Source organism: Myxocyprinus asiaticus, chromosome 38, assembly GCF_019703515.2.
Source record: "Myxocyprinus asiaticus isolate MX2 ecotype Aquarium Trade chromosome 38, UBuf_Myxa_2, whole genome shotgun sequence".
NCBI classification, from domain to species: domain Eukaryota; kingdom Metazoa; phylum Chordata; class Actinopteri; order Cypriniformes; family Catostomidae; genus Myxocyprinus; species Myxocyprinus asiaticus.
Window position 1 is genome coordinate 13596433 of NC_059381.1, and position 19618 is coordinate 13616050.

Consider the following 19618-nt stretch of genomic DNA (forward strand, 5'->3'; position numbering starts at 1 on the left):
ACTCTATCCTCTTATCCAGCTATTTTTTCAACCTCTGTTGGTCCCACAGACAGCATTGAAAACAACACTGAACATTCTGAGGGGATCACAGGGGAGTTGTGTGTAATGTTTCCGGTTGCTGCCAGCACGCTGCACACATCTGTGTTTGTTTGTAGCTTGCTAGCCTACTTAGCATTTCTTTTTCCTCTACGTTCAGCTTTTCTACTGTTTCTACTGCATGTATATTACCGCGCACACATTTTCTTTTCTTTTATTTTTTCATTTTTCCACACTTGTCTACATCTCGCATTTCGTCTGCGTGTTTTACATGGATTATTGCATCAATCTCAAACCTCTGCTGATTTGGAACCACCACAACAACAGCAAACAATTGCGTGAGGGATTCACATCGATCTCAAACCTTTGCCGCTCAAGAACAACCATAACAACAACAACAGCAACAAACAATTGTGGTAAGTCATGGCATCCGCTCATGTTATTGCTTCCTGCATTGCAAGCCACATGTTTACTATAGCTTCTTTCATCAGCAGTGAGGGACGTAAATGTGATAAATGTAAGGAATTAGTCAGGCTTACGGAGAAGGTTAATGAGTTAGAGACACGCATCCAAACGCTAGTGGAGGTCATTGAGAAAGAGAAGCTGGTAGATACTGTTTTGGATGCGGGTAGAACAGGGAGCAACACACACACTTTGGTTCCACTCTGAAGAGCCCCCCAGCAGAATGTTTGAGTGATGTCTCGGCGGCATATTCGCTCAGCAAAGCGACACCACTCTCCCGTTCCTGTTAGGGTTTCCAATCAATTTTCCCCACTCAGTGATGCACCCACTGAGAATCATGTTGAAAGCACCCTTGTTATAGGAGATTCTATTGTAAGGCATGTGGAAATAGAGACTCCAGCCACTATTGTTAAATGCATTTCGAGGGCTCGGGCATATGACATCAGATCAAATGTAAACTTGCTGACTAATGCTAAATGTAGATTTTCTCAAAATGTTATTCATGTCGGCACTAACGATGTCCGGCTTTGGCAGTTGGAGATCACTAGAGATAATGTTAAAGAGGTGTGTAAACTTGCAAAAATGATGTCAGACACTGTAATATGCTTTGGCCCCTTTCCTGCTTGTTGTGGTGACAAGGTTTATAGTAGATTAGTGCCACTGAATGGCTGGATGTCTGAGTGGTGTTCGGAGAATAGCATAGGATTCATAGACAATTGGAAGAGTTTTTGGGGTAGACCTGACCTGCTAAAGAGAGACCTTCCTCCAGGGAAGGTGCCACTCTCCTCTCTAGTAATTTGGTTCATAGTCTTAATAGTGATATTATTTGACTAACTGAGGCCCAGGCCAGGAAGCAGACAAACTGGTTAATCTAAACATCTGCTAGCTGCCTTGAAACGTCACACAGTTCACATAAACTACAACATATAGAGACTGTATCACCTAGATATCACATAGAGACTGTGTCTGTTCCCCGAACTACCAAACACAAACCCCTCTCTAAATAATTTAGAAAAACTTTTATTAAGGTAAAACTTGAAAATAACAAAATAATTGAGAGGTAGGGCTACTAAACATTAGATCTCTTTCAACCAAAGCACTAATTGTAAATGAAATTATTACAGATCATAGTTTGGATGCACTCAGTTTGTCTGAAACCTGGCTTAAACTGGATGAATATATTAGTTTAAATGAATCTACTCCCCCAGGTTATTGTTATAAAAATGAGCCTTGTCTGAAGGGTCAAGGAGGAGGTGTTGCTGAAATTAACAGTGACATTTTTGGTGTTACTCGGAAGACAGGATATAAGTTTAAGTCTTTTGAACTAATAATGCTTAATGTGGCACCATCAGATACAAATAAAAAAATCTCTGTCATATTTTGCCCTTGCTACAGTATATAGATTACCTGTGCTGTATTATGATTTACTTGGTGAATATTGTTGATACTATAGAAATTCTACCTTAAAGCGATGACGTCTCAGATCATTACCTCGTCTCTTGTATGCTGCGATCAGCTAATGTTACTCAGTCTACACTATGCTATCATTCAGGTAGAACTATTATTTCGACCTCTAAAGATAGCTTCACTAATAATCTTCCAGATTTATCTCATATACTCAGTAAGCCAAAAAGTCTAGAAGAACTTGATGTAATAACAGAAAATATAAGTACAGACTTCTCTAGCTCTCTTGATAGCGTTGCTCTCCTTTGATTAAAGAAAATTAAAGAAAAAAGCCCTGCACCATGGTACAATGATCACACTCATGCTCTCAAGAGAGCAGCTTGGAAAATTGAGCACAAGTGGAAGAATACAAAATTAGAGGTATTTCGCGGTGCATGAAAGGATAGTGTCTGTAGCTACAGACAGGCATTAAAAGCTGCCAGGTCAGCATATTTTAGTAAACTCATAGAAAATAACCTCAACAATCCAAGGTGTTTATACAGTACTGTGGCTAAATTGGTTAGGAATAAAGCCTAAAATGAACCAGATATTCCGTCGCAGTACAATATTAATGACTTCATGAATTTCTTTACTGATAAAATTGAAATCATCAGAAATAAAATTGGAATTATGCAATTGTCTGTCACAGTACCTCAGAAAACAGTGTCTCATAATTTTCTTCATGAGCAACTTCAATCCTTTGCTGTCATAGGTCATGAAGAGCTAACAAAACTTATTGAAACATCAAAAGCCACAACATGTATGTTAGATTCAATACCAACTAAGCTCTTAAAAGAGGTGTAACTGGTCCTGCTCGACCCACTCCAAGCGGGATTCAAACCGGGGTCTCCGGCAAGGGAGGCAGGCGCACTATGTGTGAGGCTAAAGACTACAGCCTCTAGCATCAGTTGCTAGTATGCCACTTGAGGCCAGGGGAGTTAGGTTTACACACACTGCATAGCATGTACCAGCTGGCTACCATTACACTCACCCCCCTAAACCTCACTCCCATCCGAGTTTCGGAACCAGTGTAACAGGGTTCCAAAAGAAGGAAGCAGGAGCCAGGGTTGTAGTCCAAGTAAATCGGATTTTATTCTTACAACTCAAACTCAAAAGTCTGCTTTTCAGCCAGTCTCTATTGTTTTGCACACACAGCTTCACTATTAACAATAAACAGTACAATGTAAGACAACAATAAACAGCTTTCCAGCATTCAGCTTCAGGGTGTGTGTGCCTCAGACTCTCTCTCCCGGTCTGTCACTCTGGCAGCCTTTTAAAGCCCATCTCCGCTGTCACTGAAATGAGACACAGGTGTTTAATATCAGCAATCACCAGGTGATGGTCCTTACCGCTTCCTCTCTCCCCACTGACAGACACACAACCATGTCCCACTCCACAAGAGGTATTCCCTGTAATCTCAGAACCTCTTCTTAATATTATTAACTCCTCGCTATCCTTAGGACATGTCCCAAGAAACTTTAAAATGGCAGTTATCAAACCACTTATTAAGAAGTCACAGCTTGATCCTGGAGAATTGGCTAATTATAGACCGATTTCAAATCTACCGTTTATGTCGAAAATACTAGAAAAGGTAGTGTCCTCCCAACTGTGTTCATTTTTACAGAGAAATAGTATATATGAACAATTTCATTCAGGATTTAGGCCCCATCACAGTACAGAGACTGCACTTGTCAGAGTTACAAATGACTTGCTGTTATCATCTGATCGCAGCTGCATTTCTCTTCTAGTGCTTTTTGATCTTTGTGCTGCTTTCGACACCATTGATCATGACATTCTCTTGAATAGGATTGAGAATTATGTTGGCATTTGTGGACTTGCATTAGCATGGTTTAGGTCCTATTAAGCAGACAGCTACCACTTTGTCTGTGTAAACGAGGAATTGTCAAATCAAAGTTAAGTATGGAGTGCCACAGGGATCAGTTTTAGGGCCTCTGCTTTTCTCTTTGTATATGCTTCCTCTGGGAGATATTATCAGGAATCGTGGAATAAGTTTCCACTGTTATGCCGACGATACCCAACTTTATATTTCTTCTTAACCCGACGAAATTTCACAATTCTCCAAATTAGCAGAGTGTATCAATGAAATGAAAGATTGGATGGCCAGTTCGAATCCCAGGGCATGCTGAGTGACTCCAGCCAGGTCTCCTAAGCAACCAAATTGGCCCGATTGCTAGGGAGGGTAGAGTCACATGGGGTAACCTCCTCGTGGTCACTATAATGTGGTTCGTTCTCAGTGGGGCGTGTGGTGAGTTGAGCGTGGATGCCGCGGTGGATGGCGTGAAGCCTCCATACGTGCTATGTCTCCGTGGCAATGCGCTCAACAAGCCACGTGATAAGATGCGCAGGTTGACGGTCTCAGACGCGGAGGCAGCTGGGATTCGTCCTCAGCCACCCGGATTGAGGTGAATCTCTACGCGACCATGAAGATTTAAAAGCGCATAGGGAATTGGGCATTCCAAATTGGGTGAAAAAGGGGACCCCCCCCTGCCCACAAAAAAAAGATTGGATGGCCAGAAATTTCCTTCTACTCAATTCCGATAAAACAGAGGTACTAATGATTGGACCAAAAACCTCTAAAAATAAGCCACTAAAATATAATTTGACTCTCGATGGTTGTATTGTTACATTGTCTTCTACAGCAAAGAACTTAGGTGTTATATTTGATACCAATCTGTCCTTTGAAAATCTAATTTCCAATGTTTGTAGAACAGCATTCTTCTACCTCAGAAATATTGCTTATAAGTTATGACACATGCTCTCTGTTGCTGATGCATACGTTCATGACCTCATGATTAGATTATTGTAATGCATTACTGGGATTCAGCTGGTTCAAAATGCAGCAGCCAGAGTGCTGACTAGTACCAAGAAATATGATCATACTGTATTAGCCCCATTTTATCATCGATACATTGGCTATCTGTTAGGTTTCATATACATTTTTAAATTTTGTTAACAATGTACAAAACTTTGAATGGTCTAGCTCCACAGTACTTAAGTGACCTTCTACCACACTATATTCCATCACGTACACTCTGATCGCAAAATTCTGGCCTGTTAATAGTTCCTACAATTTCAAAATCCACAAAAGGAGGTAGATCCTTTTCCTATTTGGCTCCTAAACTATGGAATAGTATCCTTAACACTGTTCAAGATGCAGACACACTCACTCAGTTTAAGTCTAGACTAAAGACTCATCTGTTTAGCCAGGCATACACCAAATTTATCCATCAACTCACAATTAGGCTGCTTTAGTTAGGTTTGCCAGAACCAGAAACATTTATCATGATCTATAACTCTGCAAAAAATGGAATGGTATCTACAATAATATTATTCTATTTGTTCCCTGTCTCAGCCTTGGCATTCGTATCTTGAGGTTACCAGAGCCGGCCAGATCCAGCTCCGTTCCTGCTTGGTTTCGGACTCCACTGCTACGTGTCTCTGAGTGATGACAACTAAATGCAGCCAGTGCAAGCCAGACATCACTTCAGTCTATTACGATGGACTTCAGCGGTTGAACTGATGCCAACTCCAGTGATAAGACATGGAATACTTCATATGCCACTGCCTGAACCTTGGATTTAGGATAGACCTCACAGAAATGACCTGCAGACTGAACTGCGATGCACCTCACTGATCTCTGCCTGCATCACCTTGGTCTTATGATGGACTACACTCTTAAAATGAAATTCATAGACTACCAAATAATTGCCAACAAAAGCCTTCATCAGCCAACTGACAAAGGACAATGCAGTTAATCCAGGATGAACTTCAAAGACATTAGTCATTAATCTTACAGTTCATTCAAAATCTTTGTTTAAACATTGGTCCTTAACACTTACTTAGTTTACTCATTTTAAACCATGACTTGCACTGCACATAAAGAACTAATATTGGCATTATATTCATGCTGTTTAGCCAGAGGGGAACTGGCCCCTATAGTGAGCCTGGTTTCTCCTAAAATTATTTTTTTCCATTAACCAACATCTTATGGAGTTTTGTGTTCCTTGCCACAGTTGCTTTCGGCTTGCTCACTTAATTATTTATTTTTATACACAATTTATAATCATATTTAATCAAACAACACAATGATGACTCTAAGAGTTTATAAATATTACAGTTTCATTTTCTGTTAATGCATGATTTTCTTTAAAGCTGATTTGAAACAATGTGTGTTGTGAAAAGTGCTATACAAATAAAAATGACTTGACTAATGTGTGTTTTATACCATGCCACAGTGTAGACTAATTGGATTTTCCTAACTGTCTCTTTTGTTTGACAGAGGTGGTGTGCATAAAGCTGTGTTGGTATGAATTTGTTTGGCAAAGCAGCTGGAACTCTACTGATGGGAGTGACCTGGGAGGGAGATATCAGTAAATCTGTGAGTTTTTCTCAAAGGTGGCGTAAGGCAAAATGTTTGCACAGCTAAGACTAAAGAGTCTTGATTCTATTTGGTCAAACTTTGCAAAAATAACTTGTAAATCAAGAATCACCCCATTTATAAATATATATTTATTTGTTTTCCCATATTAGCTTGCTCTGCCAAGGTTATTGAGAATGGCCCACAAGGTACGTTCATTCAGCCACAGTTTACAAACCTGCTAGGCAGGAGATTTGCATGTAGAGTCCCAGGTAACTATTTGAATGAAGCTTTATCTCCAGTCACACCAGAGATTTTACACAGCCTCTGGCAGTGTGCAGAACCTTCAGCAAGACCAACGGAACTGTGTATCCGGATCCTCATCAGGGCGGAGACACAAAAAGACAAATACTGCAAAGCCTTGTTTGCTGACTCTTCTCATTTTTCACTGTTCCAGGACTGATTTCTAACACATTTACATTACGTGTTCACCGCCCCTTCAACCTTCAATGAGATTTAATAATCCACTTTTATGAATTGACTATGCACCTTACAACTGCATTTCAAACAGTAGTATTTATTTAGCATTCTTATTAAGACACAAGAGTTTTATAAATAGAACAGAACAAAAAGACTAAATCAAATCTTAACACATACAATCATTTCACTGCATTTAAAAAAGCACTCATAAAAAGTGTCTCAATTTAAGGGTACTAAAAAGGATTCAAAAGGTCGCACACAGGCCACTTCATGAGAACAGAAATATGGCGTGCTAACTAACATGTGGGTGTGAGTTATAGTTTATAAATCCAAAAGAACTCTAAATTTGCATTAATCTTGTCACATTACGGTTTTGATGAATTTCTGGATTTAATAGAGGAACACATTTTGAAGAGGAAGGTGAATTCTAAGATAAGAAAAGATGCTCTGTGACATCTTAAAAGGATTTTTCAGGTTCAATACAAGTTAAGCTCGATCAACAGCAATTGTGGCATAATGTTGACTACCACAAAAATGTATTTGAACTTCTCCCTCCATTTCTTTAAAAGAAAAAGAAAAAATGTAGGTTACAGTGAAGCACTAACAATGGATGTAAATGGGGCCAATTGTAAACGTTAAAATACTCATTGTTCAAATGTATAGCCACAAGACGTAAACAATATGCTTGATAACATGATTTTAGTGTGATAAAATCACTTTCCTTTTCTGTGCAAAGTTACAACTTCGTTGCGATGATGACATATTGTTGGTGACAATTAACTGCATGTTCATCCACCTAGAACAGTAGATTATAAACTTCACACATTTAAAGGCATGATTTTCAATTATTCAATTCAATTGTTTATTTATTTATTATTTATTTAAACTGCACAATCAGGACTTTAAGACATTACAGCATCATTTTCTGTAAAACTGCTTTGAAACAATGTGTTTTTTGAAAAGCACTATACAAATAAAAATGACTTGACATTTCTGCCTTTTAACCCTCCAAAAATTGGCCCTTCAATTGTAATTGAAGGAAATTTTTTAAAGAAATTATTCCACAAATTCTGTCGATTGAGCTTAACTTGTTGATTGAGCGAACTCGGATTCCTTTAACATGAGTTGATTTAAAGAAACAAAACAAACTCTAACTTTTAATTTCATATATTTCCATTGTTTTTTTTTTGTTTGTTTTTTTACAGCCATGGGTGGTCTTCATTCCTTCCTTGCTGTCCATCACATCATTTAACGCTGTGCTGAGTCTCGTGGTGTCTGCGAAGATCTACTTTCCTCTGGAAGCCCTTGGAACAGATCTCACAACCGAATGGCTTGAATCCGGTGTGTTTGCGACTGTGTGTGATGAGGTTGGAGCTCTGGCTGAAGGCCTTCCCACACACCTGGCATTTGTGAGGTTTCTCTCCTGTAAACATTACATTTAACATAACGGCATTTTAAAATACATTTTTATAAACTGAAAGTCTTTTTAATCAGTGATAAAACAGTGGCGAATCTTTGCTTTAAAAAAAGCTGCTTGAAGCTTAGATTTGCGTGCCACCCAGATTTGTTCTGTTTTCCAATATAGGAGTGGCTGTCTGCTACAGTATACATGCAAACATAACTTTCAGAGAGGTTTCGGCAAAGCAGGAAGACCAGCTATGCAAATAGAGGCAGAATTTGTTTAATCTTCTTTTCTTGATTTATCTGTTGCTGTGCTGCTCTTCGAAACACACTCTAGAAAGTGTATATCTATTCAGGATATTAAGGAGTCTGCCTGTCTGTTTTAATTATTTGCATGGAATGAGTTCAGATATAACACTTTGAATGTATTTCCAAATAATACAGGAACAGTTATTCAGCTGCATTAAACCACAAGTGTTCTTGTTTATCAGTGCCACACACCTCTTTTAAAGCACGACATTAACATGCAGTCATAAACAATGACGTCTCACCTGTGTGGATGTAGGTGTGTTTCTTCATATCGGATTTCTGGTGGAATCTCTTGCCACAGTATTGGCAGGGGTAGGGCCGTGTGTCAGAGTGAATCAGCAGGTGAGTGGACAATGTTGAGGAGCGTTTGAAGGTCTTTCCGCACATCTTACACTCAAAACTTCTTTCCTGTAAACACAAATCAACAATAACTAAATATATATTTTTTTGCATTTCTTTCATAAGCCAAAATACAAGCCGATTTCAACTGGGACCTCTTCCTTCATGATTTTTTGCCTGCTATTCATTTGTTTTTGCAAGCAAATATTAGTCAAGATCAAAGTCAAATACATCAAAAGGCAAATTTTTTTTGGTAAAACAAAACAGCTGCCATTAAGCATTTTAATTAAAGATCAGAAACCATGTAACATACAACAAACAAATGTCAACAAACATCAAACAAATGAAACAAAACAAGTATCAGTAACGAAAGAGTAACAGAGGCTATATCTTTTTTTAAATTAGTGAGCTAGCAGTGTAAAAAACCCCAACAAACAAAGAACTAAAGTTATTTGGTTCAATATTCTCTACAGCAGTCTAATTAAAAATCTGAATCCAGTAGCAATGTAATCCTTTCACACCAAACGCGAATTTTCACAGCAATTTCTTGGCGCGATAAAGATTTGACATAAAAACAATAAATTCTGGAGCCTTTCACACTGGGAGTGAACAATCGCGAGCCACCAAAGTGAGATTTTTTTTTTTTTTTTTTTTACGTTAATGCTGAAGTATGTCATTTTTACAACACTATCTCCACTGAATGGAATTGCAAATATAAACAATGTTTTCATAACAGCTTTCTGAAAACGCCCTCTGCTTGCCATTGGTCAAACAAAAAGATAGTCCCGCCTCAAGGTTCGACGTGTTGTGCATTCTGAGATGCTATTCTGCACACTACAATTGTACAGAGTGGTTATCTGAGTTACCGTAGCATTTCTGTCAGCTCAAACCTGTTTGGTCATTCCCCGTTGACCTCTCTCATCAACAAGGCGTTTCCATCCGCAGAACTGTAACTCACTGGATATTTTTTGGTTTTGCCACCATTCTGAGTAAGCTCTAAAGACTGTTGTGCGTGAAAATCCCAAGAGATCACCAGTTACAGAAATACTCAAACCAGCCTGTCTGGCACCAACAATCATGCCACGGTCCAAATCACTGAGATCACATTTTTTCCCCATTCTGATGGTTGATGTGAACATTAACTGAAGCTCCTGACCCGTATCTGCATGATTATATGCATTGCACTGCTGTGACACGATTGGCTGATTAGATAATCGCATGAATAAGTAGGTGTACAGGTGTTCCCAATAAAGTGCTCAGTGAGAATATTAGATTTGCTGGGGCCTCTTGACATCTGACACATTTTGGAGATCATGATGTTAGAGATTACAATACCCTTAATCCTAGAAGCTAAACTTGGCATCACCCTTGTTTGTTCTTACCTGAGAGTGGACGTTCATATGTTGCTCTAGGCTAACTGCATGGCCAAAGCTCTTTCTGCAGATGCTGCATCCAAAGGGACGTGTACCACTGTGAGAGCGTCTGACGTGAACTTCCAGGCCATGAGGGGTGGAGAACACCTTCAGATGAGGACAGAAACCAGTGGTGAAAACATTTTACAAAAGACAATTATGTGTTATCAGACTAAACATTCTGACTAACATCTCCTTTTGTGTTCCATGGAAAATAGAATAAAGAATGAGGGCTTTTGACTGGTACTGTATATATGCTTAATGAAGTATAAACATAGACACACATTCACACACACACACTTACATATGGCATTTATATCTGAATACCTTGTCGCAGGTAATGCAGTGGAAGGTGTTAGACGTAGGTGAGTAGTGTGTGCTGTAGTCCAGCACTTGTGAAGGCTCTGAGCTTTCCTTCAGGTGAGCTCCATACAGGTTGCTGGCGTGCTGCAAGAGCGATGGAGGAAAGCTCATCTGCCTGAAATCAAACGGTGAGGGAACATGATGCCAGGCATAAGAGCTCTTGTAGTAGGAAGGGAACTCTGCCAGTTGAGTCTCTGTGGTAAAATATGTCTATATTATTACACTGAAACCAGTCAATATTATGCCAGTTCTTCATATTTAACCGTCAGCAAAAAATGTATCAATCACTCACCGGATAAGTAATAAGGCTGGCTGGTTGTAACAGGCAGCTCAGGGAGAGACGGTATCGGGCAGTCAGGCTCTCTCTCACACTTGATGAAGTCATATGGGTCTCTGTGGGACAGGCGAGTGACAGAATCTAACGGGGGCTGCTTTGGGGAATTACGTTCCTTTGGTTCCAATGAGACCAGTGCAGGGACTAAGAAATCACAAGATTAAATAAAGTGATATTGTTGCAGGTTATCTAATGATATACAGAGGCCCCAAAAGTAGGGAACAACGGGGACTAATGGTCCACTGGGGTAAACGGCACTTTTGATTTTATTTTCTCCCAAAGAACTAAACAGCAACAAAAACTACACTGTAATTCTTTGAACACCTGTTTGACACTATACAATGTGAAATATTCCTGATCCATGAGATCATTGCATGCAATGTCTAAAGTTTGATTTTTAGGTAATTTTATATAATAATTAATAATTTTTTAATGTTGCAAATATATGTAGCTAATGACAATCTGTGAAATTATCACATTTATTTTGAGACAAAATACTCAGTTTTGTTCAAGGTGATTAAATCAAAAGTTTTTTTTTTTTTTTTTTTCTTAATTACTGTCCAATAAGTGAAAGGATAGTGTTTGGGGTTAAAAAAAGCCCCCCTGTTGCATGGGTTTAAGGCCCCTATAAAACACAAGTGGGGTGAATAGATTTGTTATGAAAAATCTCCAAAGTGGGCTCACATTGACTGATCCAATCATAATGAATATTAATTTATTTATAGAATACTTGAAAAATAAATACCTAATTTAGTTTACCCTTTTCTGAAGTGGTTATTTTGAATAGGTATTATCTTAATATGTTGCACAAAAAAAAGCATCTTGCATGTCTCTAAAATATTTGCTTAAGTTGAACATTTTTGCCCTATAACTATCTTTTTAAGTGAATTGCAATCAAAACAACCTTCCATTATTATTTCTTTTCACAACAAATTATGTTGCTCCATCAGTATTCAATAAAAAGACATTTATTTTTCAATCTTGATACACTTTGTGACCAGAAAAAAAAGCATATTTTCCTTAAGGTGTGCCTTTAGCCCCGTTGTACCCTATTTGGACATTTCAGTTACAAATATATGAATTTCCTTGCATTAATTAGATAACGAATGATTAAACCAAGTGACATTTGCAAAACAAATTTACCTTTTCCCACTTACCTCTAATATTGAATTACTTTCAGACTTACTTTTTTATCTAGTCCCAGGATCATTTTAAAAGTGTCCAAATGTTATAGTGATATAGTAAACATATGGGGGCAATAGTTATAGGGCACAATTTGTCAACTTATGCAAATACTTCTGAGGCAACAAGATGGTTTTTTGAGTAACAAATTAAAATAATGCTTATTCAAAATAGCTACTTCAGAAAAGGGTGCACGATTTCCTGTTAATTTCAAACACATTTGGCACTGTATAACATCTCAAGTATTCTATAAACAAATTAATCTTCATTGTGATTAAATCAGTCAATGTGAACCCACTATGAACATTTTTTATAACAAATCTATTCCCCCAACTTAAGTAAAACAGTGTGTTTTATGGGGGCCTTTAGCCCCTGCAACAGGGAGGCTTTTTACCCCAAATACTATCCTTTCACTTACTGGACATATATATATATAAATATAGTACTGTGCAAAAGTCTTAGGCACATAAGATGTCTCACAAAAACATTTGTCTTAAGATGGTTATTTATATCTTCAACTTTAGTGTGTTAATAGGAAATATAAATTTTAGACTCCCAAACATTACTTTTGCAAATAGAAAAGATTAGAATAGAAGAACAGGGAGCCCTGCAACAGATGTCATGGCCCCCACAGAGTCCTCCACTGAACATTGTGTCTGTCTGAGATTACATAAAGAGACAGAAGCAATTGAAACAGCCTAAATAGACAGAAGAACTGTGGCGAATTCTCCAAGAAGCTTGGAAAATCTTATCTGCCAACAACCAAGAAAAACTGTGTCCAGGTGTACCTAGAAGAATTGGGGCTGTTTTAAAGGCAAAGGTGGTCACACCAAATATTGATTAAGCTTTTTTATGTTTACTGGACTTTGTATGACATTAACTGATAAATGAAAACTATTTATGGCATTATTTCTGAAGACATCCTCACTATGCAACATTTTTCACAAGTGCCTAAAACTTTTACACAGTACTGTATTATATATATATATATATATATATATATATATATATATATATATATAAAATCACCTTGAACAAAACTGACAAATAAGTATTTTGTTTCAAAAGAATTGTAAACATTTCCAGGATATTCATTAGCTACATAGATTTACAACATTTAAAAAAATATTAAATATTAGATCAAATTGCCTCAAAATCAACCTTTAGACATTACACGCAATGATCTCATGGAAGAGGACAAATGTGTAGTTCATACTTATTAACAGGTGTTCATGAAAGTGCTGTGGTAGTTGTTGATGCTATTTAGTGTTCTGGGTGAAAATAAAAATCAAAGGAGCCTTTTGCCCCGTTGTACCCTATACTTTTTTAATTGTGGCTGAAGTGTCCAAATCCTTTTGAAGACTCTAGCCTATATTATTCACTGGAAACAGGCTGATCCTCTTTAACTTAAAACAGATAAAGCATGTAAGTTTAAATAAGAGACTTTACAATTAAATAGAGGCGATTAGCCTAATAAAACACCAGTATGATGTAGAATCATATGAGACTGTTCCGGCTAACACTATATTTACAAATTTCCCCCAAATGAATCCTAAAAATAGCTTATCCGCAGTTATGATCCTGTGAGAATGCTGGTCTCTTGTTTGAATGGGGCTAGTTTGCATATCCGTGACATCCACCCTAACTGTTCGACAGCTTACAGACTTGCATGAAGTTGCGGTGACTGTGCGCTCGTGTCTCAAAACTTAATGAGCTGCCTAGCAATATTTTACCCCGTGCTTCTAAAGGGTCGTCCAGACCTAAAGCGTTCTTGCGCTAAAGACGCAACGAATAAAACAGAACTCAGGTGTCTCGAGACGCGTTTTAACGCACGGCGTCTAAAAAACGCAGGCTCCTGCGCGAGACGCGTTTTAACACACGGCGTCTAAAAAACGCAGGCTCCTGCGCGAGACGCGTTTTAACACACGGCGTCTAAAAAACGCAGGCTCCTGCGCGAGACGTTGCGTAAAGTTCAAAGACGACCGACTAACGCATGTTTACATAGAAAAAACAGTTAAACACTTTGCATATTAGGTGTGAAGAATGGCACCATATGTCCCAGAATACTGTCCTGGGTTACTCTGTAGGTACTCTCACCCGAGGCATAAACATCAATCATCAGCAAACATCAATCTGACAGGTGCTCGGCCCAACACATGCACTCAGCACTCACCGAACCCAAATCATTTTTTTTTTCTCTCTCTCTTTTTTTCTTTGAGAACGATGCATATGTAGTATATCACTGAAATTATTTTGAATGAATACGAATCAAAATTTGTTTAGTATTATATTTTACTGTAGGCTATTATCTTCTCATGAACACCATATGTCAAATGTAATATTGAGAAGTGAATTTTAAAGTTCAATTAAAGCTGATTTTTATTTATTTTTTTAAACAATTCAACTAATGGAACAGTTCCTAAAATAATTAAATAGCTATATTGGCAGTATACTAATAGCACTTACTTGTCTTGGGTGCTGGTTCCGAGAGTTGTTTGGGTTCACTTTGCTCGGTGTCAATCGGTCGGTGCACATTGTAAGATGAACACTTTTTACTCTTCACCAAAAACGATCGTGGCATGACGATTCTGTAAAAACACCGATTTGTTGGCTGTGATACTTCATACTTTTTTGTTATGATCTATAAGTAAACTTAAAAGTGTCCACAACAATTACACGAGAAAAACTTAAATTGATCCAGCTAATTACAAATGACAAAGGAACCTTCAAGGAAAAACGTCAGAAATAAACTTTACACTGCGTTTTTTTTACGCAGCCAGTGTTATAGCCTATAAAGCAACCTGCTCTAAGCTCCTGTAATAAGACCATTTTCTTTCCAGTATCTAAATAATCATAATTTAAACAAATAACACTTAAAACAACAATACTCTGTTAAAAGCCGCGGTTGTTCCACAATTGTTTGAGCCTACAATGTTTACTTTTGCTATTGGTGTTTGGGCAAAATTTTAGCCAAAATATCCCTGGTCTGAGACACAGATTTTATAACATATGTTAATGAGTCTATATTAGTAAATATAGCACATTTGGTAGTCATTTAAAATGATTTAAAATTATATTTAAACTCAATCAGCACATGTACAATAATAGCCTACTAATAATTCCTGATAATTTGTTCTTTTGTAAGTTGGCGAAATTGCGCAACAAAACGTGTATTCTTAATGGCCTTGAATGAAAATAATTGCCATTAATTCCAAACTTGTTTTCTATGAAAATGACTTTACCTGAAGTTGTGTTTAAAATCCTTTGTTTTGCGTATTGTGTCTAAAAAAAATAAAAAAAATAAAAACTGCTGGAAAATCCGTTATGATGATCAAAAACTTAAGCACTGCATCGCTGTTAGTTTGTTGCGTTGGGTTTCTCAGATCCCCTCCCTGATTTTCAATCCGATAATTCTGCGGTGGAATCTGACTGTGCTTTCAACCAATGAGAGACAGCATACAGGTGCAACATTTGCCTACAAAACTTAACTTAAAGAGCCAGGTTGGGAGGCACAATTTTCTGTAATGGCTCACCAAAAAGTTTACGATTATTGTTTAATAAATACTAGTTATTATTTTAAAATGACAATAATATAATTTGTTTACAAATCTATAGGTTATATATTTATTATGCATCTATGCTACATAATAAATAACATTTAAAAGGTTCATTGTTAGCAGAGCAGTTTATTAAAAGGTACATTTTAAATTTACAATCCCTACATTTTATAATGACCAGTTACTAATTTATCATCACTGTCATATAGGTCATCTGTTGACTTACCTCCTGTAAAACAGCTAGTGGGCTTAAGACATAAAACCAGTGGGATAAAGCAGCAAGAAACCTCACACGCTTGGAAGTACCCCTCAGATATACACACCAGACCTGTTATGTTGCTACCTCTGAATGTTTGCTTAGTGTTATTTGCACAGTTGTTTTCTGGTTGCAGCCTTTAGGCGTTTTAAGAGATATTTGGTTATTAAAAGCACAATTAGCCGACTAAATTGTTCTGTGTTAATCTTAAACGCTGGACGCTTCAAGAGTACTAAATGTTTTAAATGCAAATCTTTAAATGTAGTATTGTAAATGTGTTGCCCTGCATGTATGTTCCTCCACTAAACAATGTAAATTTAAAGATTTACTGGTGATCAATTCCATAGTACAGTTGTTTTTGGCAAGCGCACTATATTACAGTTCATACGCCACCCTGTGGACAGTTTGTGTAGATAAAAATATTATGTTCATAGCTGGGCACACCTCAATCAAGCTTAAAGCAGATTGAATTATTAACGATAAGCGTTTAAAAGGCTACAGTCCACTTACAGTCCTATATAATTAACTAGGACTGTATAACATTTTGAAAAAAAAAAGAGAGTATACTGACTGAGGTAGACTCATCTGAAAAAGATTCAGGTCGTTCCCCCGTATATATACGTAAGCAGAGTGGCGCAGCGGAAGCGTGCTGGGCCCATAACCCAGAGGTCGATGGATCGAAACCATCCTCTGCTAGTGTATTTTTGGAAGTGTTTAATTTAGTAATGTTTATGTCTTAAAGAAAAGGTTCGTGGTTCACACACTGTATGCATAACGTATCTGTTGTGTTCAAAGCACTTAAAGGGATAGTTCACCCAAAAATGAACATTCTCTCGTAATTTACTCACCCCCATGCCATTCAAATGTGACTTTATTTCTTCTGCTGAACACAAAGATTTAAAAAAAATATCTCATCTCTGTAGGTCCATTCAATGCAAGTCAACAGGGTCCAAATCTTTGAAGCTCCAAAAAGCACATAAAGGCAGCATAAAAGTAATCCATACGAATCCAGTGGTTAAATCTATGTCTTCAGGAGTGATAGACATAAATGGAGATTACTATAAATCTCCACTTTCACTTTCATATTCTTCCTCTACTGTTTTTGGTGATTCACCTTCTTTGTACATATTGGCATCTTTTGGGCAGGGAGGAGAATATATAGTGTAAAATGACTTAAATATTGATCTGTTTCTCACCCACACCTATCATATTGCTTCTGAAGACATGGATTTAATCACTGAAGTCATATCAATTTTCTTTTATACTGCCTTTATATGCTTTTTGGTTCTTCAAAGTTCTGGCCATGCTTCACTTGCACTGTATGGACCTACAGAGCTGAGATTTTCCTCTAAAAATGTGTTTGTGTTCAGCAGGAGAAAGAAAGTCACACACATTTGGGATGGCATGAGGGTGATTAAATTACATTTTTATTTTTGGGTGAACTATTTCTTTAACCCTGTGTTACTCCAGAAAAGATATGTGTTGTTAAAGCACTGTTAGTCACTTTGAAACAGAAACTTGACAACTGAATGAAACTAATGAAGAATACATTTACAGAGAGCTTTAGAGATTGATTGGTACTAAATTCAGCAGCAGCCAGACACAAGTACCATTCATTCAGTACAGTAGGCTATGCATTACAAAGGTTCAAATGATTATAAAAGCCATGTAACAGGTAGCAACACACCACTGTTTGATGTGATTGAGTGTTGCAAACTTGGAAAGGATTGAGATTTTTGATTTGCACAATCTGGACTATTTTAAAGGAATAAATCACTGATGGAACTAAATAGATGTTTATAACATGTTTAACCACTAGAGGGAAGTCTGCACAAAAAAACAGACATCACACCCACATTCATACATTGTGCCTGCTCTGCAGATGTACCACTGATTTTATTCTCGTCTTATATTCGTTCTCTTTTTTATCAGGCAGAAGGAAAAGTAAGGATATAAATTCAAGGCCAAACTGATGATATGTACTGAACAGACAGTCTAGTACAAATACTTTCACATGGTATGAAAATTATTGATCTAGATTCTCGTGGACTTCTCGGACATGAGTTCCAGACAGGTTTGGATCCAAATGCAAATTATACCTGTTGTCTTTATATGAGAATTCGAATTTTATTTCATGCAGTATCATATGCATTTTAAGTCTTTTAGGTAAAATTCAAATAAAGTTAATTTTATGCTGCAACAAAGCACACAATATAAATGCACATCACACATAGGCCTACTATCACCTTACAGGTTAACAATAGGCTACATATTAAAGGAATATTCCGAGTTCAATAAAAGTTAAGCTCAATCGACAGCATTTGTGGCACAATTGTTGATTACCACAAAAATTAAATTCGACTTGTCCCTCATAACAATTTAAAAATTATTATTAATAATAATAATAACAATAATATTCTGGGAGAGGCACTTACATTGAAAGTGAATGGGGCCAATCCGTAAATATTAAAATAATCACTGTTTCAACAGTATTGCCACAAAACGTGAACAATATGCATGTTAACATGATTTTAGTGTGATAAAATAGCTTGCTAACCTTTTCTGTATAAAACTATATCCAATTTTACAACTTCTTTGCCATGACGATGTTACGACGTAAACACTGAACCCCCAAAACTGCCGTAAAACGATTTAAAAAATTTTACAGCTCAAATAATAGTTTTAACAGAATGTATGTGCTTTTATAAAATTATAAGCTTTACATTTCTGTGTTTAAACTATGTGTAAAAAATTGGCCCCATTAACTTCCATTGTAAGTGACTTACTGTAACCTCGATTTTTTTTATTTTTTTTTTTTTTAAGAAAAGGAAAAACGAATCGAAATTAATTTTTATGGTAATCAACATTATGCCACACATGCTGTCGACTGAGCTTTACTTGTCTTAAAACTGTAATATTCCTTTAATGCTCTTTATTATTGAGGGGCATTATTTGCCTTCTAAACGAGGCATTTGAGCTTTTATGTGAGCATATTTCTTTTCTAACCATATAAAACACTGTTATCCTTTTATTTCAAATACTTAAATTGAATCAATGTAATAATAATCAATGTTTCTTAAAATGTAATCAGAATCAACTAAATATTTTTGTGATGATATGTATAAGTTATTTATATATTTAGCTAATCATTTATAAAAATGATTTAAAAAAATATTTTTCAAAATGCGTAATTCGATTATGAGCAGCTGTTTCTTGGTCCGATTCAGCGGCACGAGGCGAGAACCGCATTACAGCACACTGCATCCCTCCACCCTTCAGAAAAACCATCCAGGCCCTAACTGCAGGATCACTCCAAAACTTTCAAACGTGAGCCTTACTTGCGTCACATTCACAATATTCATAACATATGATTGTAGGTAATTTTTGAGGCTATTCACGTCAAAATATCAAAGTTCTGTTAAACGATGCAGACGTGTTTATGAGCGCTGAGGGATTATTTCTCATGAGCAGTTGCGGAGGGTGACAGCGAAGGGAGGGGTTGTGAGGTGTTCAAGATGGCGGCGCCCTGTGGAGTGCAGTTGCTTTAACAGGTAAACAGCTTTATTAAACGATGCATTTTTTTCTTATCATGTCCAGCGACAGCTGTTATGTTAGATGTCTTTGCCTCTCAATATTTTTTGTGCTTTATAGAGTTTGTCAGACGTC

At 37.1% G+C, this 19618-nt stretch overlaps 2 protein-coding genes, 1 long non-coding RNA gene and 1 other non-coding gene across 7 annotated transcripts in view; 3 read left to right on the forward strand and 1 right to left on the reverse strand.

Annotated features, from left to right (window-relative positions):
- Positions 1-176: 176 nt before the first annotated feature.
- On the forward strand, positions 177-8017 carry LOC127428958 (uncharacterized). Its single transcript, XR_007895211.1, has 2 exons — positions 177-452; positions 5315-8017. It is a non-coding gene; the product is annotated as an uncharacterized LOC127428958 (long non-coding RNA).
- gfi1b (growth factor independent 1B transcription repressor) lies at positions 7876-16072 on the reverse strand. Of its 2 annotated transcripts, none has more exons than XM_051677644.1 (7): positions 15923-16072; positions 14606-14727; positions 10916-11101; positions 10588-10817; positions 10231-10368; positions 8752-8917; positions 7876-8222 (listed from the first exon to the last, which is right to left on the reverse strand). In XM_051677644.1, the coding sequence occupies exons 2-7, from the start codon at positions 14718-14720 to the stop codon at positions 8044-8046; spliced, it is 1014 nt and encodes a 337-aa protein (XP_051533604.1). In that variant the 5' UTR covers positions 14721-14727; positions 15923-16072; the 3' UTR covers positions 7876-8043. The 2 variants fall into 2 exon arrangements, with proteins under 2 accessions (XP_051533604.1, XP_051533603.1); XM_051677643.1 differs by lacking the exon at positions 15923-16072 and adding an exon at positions 15382-15546.
- Positions 16073-16576: 504 nt separating this feature from the next.
- trnam-cau (transfer RNA methionine (anticodon CAU)) lies at positions 16577-16648 on the forward strand. Its single transcript has one exon. It is a non-coding gene; the product is annotated as a tRNA-Met (tRNA).
- Positions 16649-19429: 2781 nt separating this feature from the next.
- Positions 19430-19618, forward strand: part of tsc1b (TSC complex subunit 1b) — a 30101-nt gene continuing 29912 nt past the window's right edge. For all 3 annotated transcript variants that reach the window (XM_051677624.1, XM_051677625.1, XM_051677626.1), the window contains exon 1: positions 19430-19503. The gene's annotated coding sequence lies outside the window, so the exon portion shown is untranslated. The remainder of the gene's footprint in view (positions 19504-19618) is intronic.